General features: G+C 41.8%; 1 protein-coding gene across 1 annotated transcript; it reads right to left on the bottom strand.

The window, feature by feature from the left end:
* Positions 1 to 286: 286 nt before the first annotated feature.
* Positions 287 to 10,287, bottom strand: LOC148066061 (protocadherin-10-like). Its single transcript, XM_087807954.1, has 4 exons — positions 7,653 to 10,287; positions 2,951 to 3,012; positions 2,767 to 2,882; positions 287 to 820 (listed from the first exon to the last, which is right to left on the bottom strand). The coding sequence occupies exons 1-4, from the start codon at positions 10,173 to 10,175 to the stop codon at positions 552 to 554; spliced, it is 2,970 nt and encodes a 989-aa protein (XP_087664080.1). The 5' UTR covers positions 10,176 to 10,287; the 3' UTR covers positions 287 to 551.
* Between the last annotated feature and the right edge of the window lie 772 nt (positions 10,288 to 11,059).

Genomic DNA, 11,059 nt, shown 5'->3' with positions numbered 1-11,059 from the left:
CTTATTACAACACAACTTATTTTTATTTCATTTCAATTTTCTGCATTTTCTTGTATGTGATTTTTTGTTCATATGCTCATTCAAATCATTTATTTCTCTTTTAATTTCATGTCACGCTTGTGCGCAACTTTCTCTCCATCATCTATGACCAGTATAAGAATTATTGGCTACTTTCTGTCATTACAACTGTAATACTCAAAATGAGTCACATTTTTTGTACATATTTTATTCATATGATTTGCTTATATACACAATGGTACTTACAAATGTAGACCAGAATCTCAAAATGTCTTTTCCGGAAGAGTCCATACACGTGGTGTAACCGACCAACATCAAAATGTCAATATTGATTAAACAAATGCGCAGCTTATTAACTTGCTGTCAGACCAGTTACCAAATATGATAAAGTACAAGTAAATTATCACCACGCATTATTATAAAGATTTGTCTATGTACAAAATGAAAAATATATTAATAATCATGATCAACTTTCACTGATATATCCAGTTTGAGTCATAAAAACATTGTTAAAACACAGAAGGACGCGGACATTAATCATACATTTGGTTGCTCATCACACTGTCGTCGTTCTCGTACGCTTGCTCGTAAGAGATGAACTTCTTCTTTTTCCCAAACGTGGAGAAGGAGTTATAGACGTCCAGTTCGCCCCTGGAGGGCAGCTTGAGGGTGCTGTAGCCGGAGGTGGTGCCGGGGATGAACACGTTGTGCTGGTAGTCCGCCGGGTCGGACTGAGGTTGAGGGTACTTCGGAGTCCAGGGCTGGCTCGGTTCGGCCGCTTCTTGAATCGACGTCTTGCATTCTGGACGACGTGACGAGCGTTAATATGAGGGTGAACATCGGAGTTGAAAGTTTAGCTACAGTATTAAAATAACTGTGCACAGATCAAAGGAGCAGAAAGATGAACATTTATTTCTCTAATTTATTCTTTTTACTTTCTACCTTTTTAATAATAAATTGATGTTTTAGTCGATGTTGTGTTATTTATGCTGATGTTACTTGTGTTCACTCTATAGTTTTGTTTATATTTTGCACCATTTCTGGCTCTTAAATGGGCACAAAATCATTTATCAACACCTTTTTTTAAATTTATTTAACATTTATTTAACTCAGGAAAGTGAGGTCCGGGGGCCACTTGAGGTTTTTCACTGTTTTTATGTGGCCCCAAAGAAAACTATTAAAGCTGTAGCCGAGAATTTTATTTTGCAATATTTTAATTATTCATTGATATTTCAGCTCTGAATAAAACTTTTTTTTTGCTAATCTGGGTTGTGGGGGCAGCTTTAAATGAAAGGTCTAGTGCTTCTTCTGTTCTGGGACTCCCTAGTGGTGGAACCTGCCTTGAACCCTCCCAGAAAACGCAACTAGTAGACGTGCCCAGATGCCCAAGTCACTGTACCCATCTGATTCCTCTGAAGTTGGAGGAGATGGGGCTCTACTCCGAGCCTCTCCTGGGTGGCCATGCATCTCACTTTTTTCTTTAATGGAGAGACCAGCCACCCTCTGGAGAAAACTCCTGGACGAGTGTACTCGCGACCTTGTTCTTTCGGTCGGAGGCTAGGGATTCGCCCGGTATATTGAGAGGTTTGCCTTTTGGCTTAACTCTCTTTTTACATTTTGGTGAAGCGTCCAAATACCTGCTGAAACTTCCCAAATCTGTCTTTCGATCTCACTCTCTATTCTCCCCTTACTCGAGAACAAGATCCAAAGATACTTAAACTCCTACACTTGGGGCCACCTAATCGAGAACTCAGATTTGGAGGTGCTGATTTCCATCCTTGCAGCTTAACACTTGGTCACAGCAAGAGCTAAAGGTCATGGTGGGATGCAGGCAACAGCATTATGTCATCTGCAAAAAAGCAGTGACCAGATCCTGCCCTGGTTGCGTTCCAACCTTATCCCAAGCTTTGACACTGCTTGTACAAAAAACGCATCGTTTTTTTAACAGGGTAGAAGATACCCGAGCAAAAAAATCCCTTTTCCTCCTTGTTACAGTAAACCTTCTTTTTAAAGTTAATATTTTTCTAAATCATTTTCTCATGTTTCCCCTTTACAAATGTCCACGTTCTTAATATTTCTCACTCCTACGAATATTCTAAAAAAAAGTATAAATATCACATTGTTTCAATTCTCTCTTTCTTCTGCTTCTTACTACAAACATATTTATCTTGTTTTTATTTCATTTTGATTTTCTGTGTTTTCTTGTATGTGAAACATAAAATCTGATTTATTTTTTTTAAATAAAATCATACAATATTTCATCCCTGTCAATCACATTGTTTTTATAGTTTTTTCAGGTTTTAAAAGTCACTATACGACTATAGAAAACACAGGGGAAATTAAAAAAAAAAAAGGAATAGAAAATGTATTACAAAATCAACATGAATCAGAGAAACACACTTGTGTATCTATTTTTGTGTTGTGTGTATAAATGGTAGAATGGTGAATGGCTCTTACTTATATCATGTTTTTTATGCTTATCCAAGACCCAAAGTACTTGCACCAACTCATTAATTCACTCTTAAACACTGACAGCAGTAGGCCGCGACGCAGCGCCTAAGCCCAACCATCTATTTGTATTTAAATATGCTATTAAAAAAGATACTTTGTGACCACTGTATATCTGAGAGGTAAATATATGTTATATTATTATTATTTATTATTATTATTATTATTATTATTACCAGGAGGTTCGTCTCTGCTTTAGATTTATACCATAAACATGAAAATAATGCAGTTTGGACTCACCCTTCATTTGGCTTCCCCAGGTCCAGTACTGTGGTGCCACCGGACAGTAGTATCCATCGGAAACATCGTACTTCTGCTGATTGGACAACATACTTTCCATCTGCGCCGAGCTGTACCTGAGAAAACGTAAGTATTTTACCATCATTCCTGGTCCAGTTTACGTTAAGAGAAATATTGGGTTTACCTCTTGTACGCTAAGTTGCGCTGATTCTTAGTCAAAGTCCAGTCCTTGCCAGAGTACTGAACCTGCACAGATGAATTAAGAACAATTGAAAATTGAAAATATACTTCATAACAATAGAAAATAACTTTTTAACATTATTATTTGTTATATATAGTTTGGACTTTTTCATTGTTTGCCCTTCTTTAATAAAAAAAAAAGCATATTGTGCATGTTTTTCGTTTAAAAAAAAAAGAAAAGAGAAAGTATCTGTTCTTAGGTTTTCATCATAAAACCTTCAATTTGCAAGTGGAGCTAAATAATTAGTTCCAACAGTTGCTACTCATCCGTGTCACCATATATTCACCCAGCCTTTCATTTCCAGCGGATTAAATGTCATGCTGGGTTTAATTAAATCTCGAGCTGTGAAAGATAAAATGTGAGAGAAATTAGGCAACTCAAGATATGGAGTTGCTGAAATGTAGCTGTTTAAAAAAAGAAAAGAAAATGGAGTTCTATCGAGAAGAGGTTAGTGGGTTTAATGCAGAGCGAAGCAATCACTGTAATCTATCTCCGGGAATAATTTGTTAATTTATTGCACCGTGGAATATATATGCGAGCGAGTCGTAGTAGCAATTATATGGATGGGATGATGAAACCTAATGTCATAAACGATAGAAATGTACTTTTTTAACAGTATTTTAAAGGCTTGTCACACAATTTTCACTAGTAATGGTACGCTGTGTAGTTAACGTACTGTATCATGATACAGTGTCTTCAATCTGAAAGGCCACTAGATGGCACTCTCTGCTTATTTAATCTTTGATCTACTAATTTAATGAAACCTGGCCTGAATTTACAAACTCATACACGTAACGGCTATAACGCAAAGAGTGCCAACTAGTGGTCTTAATTAAGACACTGTATCAAGAGAGTGCCATCTAGTGAATGTACTGTGTCATGATACAGTGTCTTCATTAAAAAAGGCCACTAGATGGCACTCTCTGCTTTATAATATTTTGTTTTAATATACAAATTCAATAAAATCTAGCATTATCTTAAAATGTAGAGCACCATGTAGTGGCCTTTCAAAATGAAGTAGCTCGTGATAGGTTGATGAGGCGTCATGAAGCAGCAGATGTTGTATCATGATACAGTTTCAAACGCCAGTACATTGCGATCTCCGTTTCTAAATTATGCCTGATTTCATTAGATTGGCAGTCTTTGCCTTATAATTTTTGCTCTTAACTGCTAATGTAATGAAAGATCACCATGTAATGGCGCCATCTAGTGGCCTTTTAAAATGAAGACACTGTATCATGATACAGTACATTCACTAGATGGCACTCTCTGCCTTCATTGGCATTAATCAACTAATTCCATGAAATGTATCATGATGGTAACATACATGCTGTACTTAAGTAATGGGTTGCTGAGGCATTGTGATACAGGTGATGCTGTATCACGACTCAGTGTCTTAATTAAGACCACTTGTTGGCACTCTTTGCCTTACAATCTTTGCTCTAAACTGCTATGTACAGGTGATGCTGTATCACGATGCCTCAGGAACCCATTACTAAAATACACCATCCTGATACATATTGTTTTGATTGTTTAAGTGCTTTGTGACCTTGGTCTCGAAAAGCGCTATATAAATAAATATTACTTACTTACTTACTTACTTACATTTCATGGAATTAGTAGATGAATGCCAATAATTAAAGCAGAGAGTGCCATCTAGTGAATGTACTGTATCATGATACAGTGTCTTTACAACACAGCTTGTGGGCTGATGAAGCTTTATGAAACAGTGTCCTTGAATATTCAGTTTTAAAATGATTTTTTTATGATGGCTGTTAAAAGCAAATGTTTGAGTACCAGCTATGGGGCTCTTAAATTAAGGACATTGTTTCATGAAGCTTCATCGACCCATCAATACTGCTATCTCTATCTGCTAGTGATGTCATTATTTTCAGAGTCCACTAGATGGCGTCTCTGCACAATTTCCTTTGTTTTGAACAACTGTTTTGAAAGAAACATCACAACATTTTTAAATTGATGGCGCCACCTACTGACCTCTAGACAATAAGACAGTGTTTCATGAAGCTTCATCAGCACATCCCTAATTACTGCATCATATAGGGATTGTTTGTTATGTCCCTGCTGGATTATGATGTGAAACTTTGGTGGTGTTTTTTGTTAAACATCTGTGTAGCTCTGAATTCATCTAAACCACATTGGTATTCACAGAAATCCCAGAGCTTTCAAGGAGAGGGCAAACCGAGGCATATCGCTAATATCAAGAGACAGCAGACTTCAGATCAGCTCTCAGTCGTGCATCACTGTTTATCTGACTGACTAACAGCCTTTCACTGCTTTTTAATGTGGCCAGACTGAGGGATGTTGCCAATGAGTATCCCCGGAACTTGTCATTAAATGAAATGCTCACATAAACTCTCATCTTCTTAATACTAGTGGGACTTATTTACGTATATACTTCAGGTCGTTTTTCCCCAAAACTTCTCCGACTTTAATTAGCATCATCAAGCTCTGAAGATTCATCTTAAAAAATGCGCCGTCGTGCTATTGAGTCGTGTCAAAACAGTGTTTAATTGCTGCTCCCTTGTCGCTCACTTCTTGGCAGGGTAGTGGGGGGAATTAAACAGTTGGTACAACTCTAATTAAAGATGAAATTTATCGAGCGTTGCCCGTCATACAGGGCGACTAAGATGAGCTAGCCCAGGGTTTCAAACTACTCACCCTCAAGTCGACCACTGTAAATTTTGGGATTATTTTTGTATTATTTTTTGGAGTTACAAGGCAGAAATGTATGTCCTTTCAACTGTGGTGAACAGAGCTCCCTTTCTTCGTCCTTCCTGCCAAAAAGACACACTTAACCCTTGTGTTATCTCAGGGTCAAGATGAAAAAGCCCGAAAACAAATGTGCTTGTAGTATCCCTTGTGTTGTAACTCGGTGAAGGTTAACAAACCCCCCTGGCTTGCAGAAGTTAACATACAGTGGTGGAGGTCGTACACCTTGACCCAGGGCACAAGGGATACCACGAACACATTTGTATTCGGGCCTTTGGGTCACCTTGACCCTGAGACAAGGGTTAAAAACATCCAATTACCTTCGTACTGCTAGGTTGGTATTTCAATGTTTTTTGGTGTGACTTAGATTTCTGCCTTTAACTCCAAAAAAACAACAACATATTACTCTGAAAACAATCCCAAGCTTTAGTCAACATCAAGTTGGGTTGAAAATGGGGGAGGGAGGGATATTTTCCTTAAAATCTTTGATGGGATTTTTTTTTTTTTTTGCCTTCTGTAATTATATATTTTTTGTTAATAGTTTACTTTATATAGCTCATATTGTTTTTGTTTTTTTCAGTTTTTATCCTACCTTTTAATTGTTATATGTATTATATGTATATATATATTGTTTTTTTTCTTTTCTGTACATTCTCAAGAGTTTGCACAACTTTTTATTCTTGCATTTTAATTTTTTGGACGTGTTTTCTCTCTTTAATCATCTTTACACCAGAGATCTGTGGAAATTTCCCTTAGAAGTAGAAAACTTCCCATATCTTATACTCAAATGTCCGACTGTAACCACACCACCTTGTGACCCACATCAACAAGTAGCTTGTACCTATTTAACAGTCTCTTGAAAAGTGATTAATTGTGAATATAGAGTATAAAAAATACACATATTTTGGAAAAGGGCCCATGGCTATAGGCTTATGTTGGGGGGGGCTTGGGGTGGTAGTGTTAGGCAACCCCTGAACTAGACCACATGTGTCAAGCTCAAGGCCTGGGGGGCCAAATATGTTTATGTGGGAACGATAGACGGTTTTCTCAAAAAGAAGATTAACACTCAAGTTTCTATAAAGATGCAAAAATCTATAAAAGATAAGAAATAATTGATAACAATTACACATAGAATTCAAGTAAAAAGTAAAATTGATTTTAAAGGAAATACATTTGTTTGGTGATCTTTTAATGGAGGAGGACAAATTCAAGAATGGGGCTCTGGAGTATCATAAATATCATAAAAGAAAATCATACAAAATACTGAACTTCCAGAAGTGACTAGTATCTTTCAGTATCAAAAGGGGGTTGACCTACTGATCTGTAGTCTGCTGACAGAATTAAATCATTGTAATGGGGTTATGAAACTTTTTTGTACATTTGCACTAAAAACTTATCGCCTGGACCCTTTTTTAATGTGTCTTCTGTTTGATGTCCTCTCTGGGGCTCCTAACCATAATAAAATAAATAAATAAATAAATTGAAAAGCTTAATTCACCAGATTATATCATGGATATTATTGTATTACTTGACATTGCAGTTGTAACTTTGGGTGACAACACTTTTGTAACTCAACAAACAGAAACGAGCAACATATAGTATTTTAATTAAAACATATATTTAATAATGTGATATTTAATTTATGATATTGTTTATGAATATGTTGGTGCTGATTCTAAATGGGCCTTACTTACTTGACATGCTTTTAACGTATACTATTTCTGTTGAAAAATAGCATTTAAACATGAATTTGGTAACATGAAGGCACCTATTTAATTAAAATGTTTGATTTAATAATACATAATAATCCATTGTTTGGTATCAACCATGAGTCAGGGACTTCTTGGTCATCTATTTGACCCACCAAAAGTTGGAAATAAAGTTTCACTGATTTTAAAGCTCGAGTTGAATGTACCTCTTTGGGAGAGGGCACCCTGTTGTTGGCGAGGTCGTTCCGGTCCAGCGCGCTCCACCCGGAGGTCAGATAGTCTGGGCTCTTGGTGTTGTTCTGTGGCGGCGGTGGTGACATCATCGGACTGCAGGGTTTGAGGAACATGAAGTCACTTTTGGACGACTCCGGCTCCAGACACATCTTGTAACAGTATGCCTGCGTCAACGCGCTGCTGCTGCTGTTGGAGTCCGCGCACCCGGGGGCCTCCGTGGACACCCGCACGTTAAAGTTGGACTTGTACGTGGTGGCGTGGTGGGTCTCCGGGCGGAGGCAGCATCCGCACCAGTCGCCTATAGACGGGAAGTCTGAGTCTCTACGGGACGATCTGTCCTTCAGGCTCCTCACGGTCACCAGGACGATGATGGCCACGAGAAACGTGAAGGATATCGCGCCCAGGGACACGATTAAGTACATGCTGAAGTTGGAGCTGTGATGTGGGCTTCGTGACAGGTCACCCGAATCGGGCTGCGATTCTGGCAGGCTGTCAACCACTGACAGGATGATGGAGACCGTGGCCGAGAGGGCCGGTTGACCATTGTCCTTCACCAGAATGACCAATCTGTGCCTGGTGGGGTCCTTGTCCAGCAACTGGCGGATGGTTCGGATCTCGCCCGTGTACAGGGCCACGCTGAACAGGCTGGAGTCCGTGGCTTGGATCAGCTGGTACAGGAGACGCGAGTTCTGGCCCGCGTCCGCGTCCACGGCGTTGATCTTGGTGATGAGATACCCGGCGTCCACTGACTTCGGCACGGCCTCCACCGGCGGGGTCCCGTTGCGCCCCACCGGGGCCACGATCACGGGGGCGTTATCGTTCTGATCCAGGATGAAAACGTTGATGGACGCGTTCGTTTTGAGGGGAGGGAACCCCGCGTCCTGCGCCTGGACCGTGATCTGAAAGTTCTTCAGCTGCTCGTGGTCGAACGAGCGCAGCGCGTAAACGTTCCCGTTGTCCGAGTTGACGGACACGTACGTGGACACCGGCATCCCCTGGATGTCCCCGTCCACTATGGAGTAAGAAAGATAGGCGTTCTGACCCGAATCCGGGTCCAGGGCGGCCACGGAGCAGATGGACGCCCCCGGCGCGTTATTCTCGGTCAGATACACCGAGTAGGACGGCTGCTTGAACTGGGGCGCGTTGTCGTTCAGATCCGACACTTGGACCAGGATGGTCTTTCGGGTCAACAAGGGTGGCGAGCCCATGTCACGGGCGGTCAGCGTGATGTTGTACTCCGCCACGAGCTCTCGGTCCAGATCACCACTGGTGACCAGCGTGTAGTAGTTCTTGAAAGACGAGTGGAGCTGGAAAGGAACTTGATGGGGGATCTCGCAGTCCACGTTCCCGTTCTCCCCGGAGTCCCGGTCCGTGACGCTGATGACGGCGATCACTGTCCCCGGGGGGGCGTCCTCCAGAACCGGGGTGGACACCGAGGTCAGGATCACCTCCGGGACGTTGTCGTTTTTATCCAAAATGTTCACCAGGACTTTACAATGCACCGCCACCGCCGAGGGCCCCTTGTCCTTGGCCTGGACGTATATCTCGTGCATTCTCGCCTTTTCGTAATCGATCACCCCTTTGACTTTGATCTCGCCCGTGCGTGGATCCACGGCGAACAGCTGGCGCACTTTTATAGGCGCGTGCCCGCTGAACGAGTAAGTTATGTCCGCGTTGGTTCCCTCGTCCAAATCGGACGCGTTGAGTTTAATAACGACTGTACCTTTCGGGGCGTTTTCCGCCAGCCGGACCCTATAGAAGGACTGGTCGAACACCGGCGCGTTATCGTTCGCGTCCAGAACCGTTATATCGATTTGCGCGGTCCCGGATCTCTCCGGCGCGCCACCGTCCACTGCGGTCAAAACCATCTGATGCGCGCTCTGTTGCTCCCTGTCCAAGGGGGTCTGCAGGACCAGCTCGGCGAACTTGCTCCCGTCGCTCCGCGTCTGGATATCCAAAAGAAAATGCTCGTTGACGCTCAGCAAATACGTGCGTAAAGAGTTGGAACCCACGTCCAGATCCTGCGCGCTCTCCAGCGGGAAGCGCGACCCCGGCGCGGAAGACTCCGAGATATCCAGGTTGAACTCGGTCCACGGGAAACTCGGAGAGTTGTCGTTCACGTCTAGGATCTCGATCTCGACCCGGTAGAGCTCCAGGGGGTTCTCGATCACCACCTGCAAGTGGAAGGAGCAGGACAAACTCTGCTCGCACAGTTCCTCCCGGTCAATCCTCTCGTTGACAAACAGAACCCCGTTTTCCAAATTGACCTCCACGTACTGCCTCTTCACGCCGGACACTATCCGGAACCGGCGCGCGGACAGCCGGGCCAAATCCAGACCCAGGTCCTCGGCAATGTTGCCCACGAACGCCCCGTGCTCCAGCTCCTCTGGGATGGAGTAGCGAATCTGTCCCCGCGCTCCGTCCAGGAGACACGCCAACAACAGCAGGAGACGGCACATCCGAAGCCATGTCTTTGTGGGTTCCCGTGTGTCCATTTGGTGATCTCGGTCACTTCGGCCAAAATAAAACTTGTGTGCCACTCCGAAGGATGCGAGCGAGGCAGAACCGCAGCAAAAACTGGCTGGAAAAACTTGACAGTGAGTGGAACAGCCTGTCTGCCTGCGAGAAAAAAAAAAAAGAAAAAGAAGAGAGAGGGTAGAGATGTGCAAGGGGGCTCGCAGCCCATCTCAGATTAGTGTGCGTTTGTGTGGCTGTGTGTCAGTGTGTTTATTATTGGCCCTACTGTTCCAATTGGGAAGAAACGACATCTGCTAGGTTTAATCTTCCCTGCTGACTTGCCCAATGAAATTCATGTCACAGCTCCCGGACTCTCCCCCGAGGTCAAACCTTCACCATCCACCATCATGTTTTTTAATCGTTTGGATCTCAGTATGCTCTGATAATAAAACGGGATATGTAATAAAAGCAAATTAAATTGTAAATATATTAAATTAAAAAGTAAAATGGAACTCAGAATGTCTCCTTGTATACCTCATATTCGAGATATAAACTTAATTAAAACATCTTTTCTTCTCATGATACATATTGAATTAGTGATTTATTTGTTTCTAAAACCATTATCTTAATAACTTAATTCTTGTGTTATGATGAGTATGTGAAAAGATGTATCTGAACGTTCCATTTGTGAGGACTTTTAAATTTGAAGTGAAATAACTGAATTTTTCTGAATTTAAATTTTATATTTTTTAACAAAAAGCAATATAGTCTACTGCTAATGCTTCTGTTTAACCCAGGCATTTCCAATGTTTTCGATGTGCAAACAAGCGACAAATATGAACCAAGACATCTAACCGACATAAGTGTTTGCACGGAACTATTAGCAGATTCTGATCCACAGACCTCAGAGCCCAAAGTCTGG

This window comes from Callionymus lyra, chromosome 14 (genome assembly GCF_982586985.1).
Source record: "Callionymus lyra chromosome 14, fCalLyr1.hap1.1, whole genome shotgun sequence".
In the NCBI taxonomy this organism is placed as follows: Eukaryota; Metazoa; Chordata; class Actinopteri; order Syngnathiformes; family Callionymidae; genus Callionymus; species Callionymus lyra.
This window is presented reverse-complemented; position numbering and strand designations above follow the sequence as displayed.

Bases quoted from the DNA above. Each gene is read 5' to 3' on its own strand.
- LOC148066061 (XM_087807954.1), bottom strand. From the start codon at position 10,175: ATGGACACACGGGAACCCACAAAGACATGGCTTCGGATGTGCCGTCTC. The intron at 3,013-7,652 runs GTACATTCAACT...TCATCTGTGCAG, and splicing joins GGGTGCCCTCTCCCAAAGAG to GTTCAGTACTCTGGCAAGGA. The intron at 821-2,766 runs GTGAGTCCAAAC...CACGTCGTCCAG, and splicing joins CTGGGGAAGCCAAATGAAGG to AATGCAAGACGTCGATTCAA.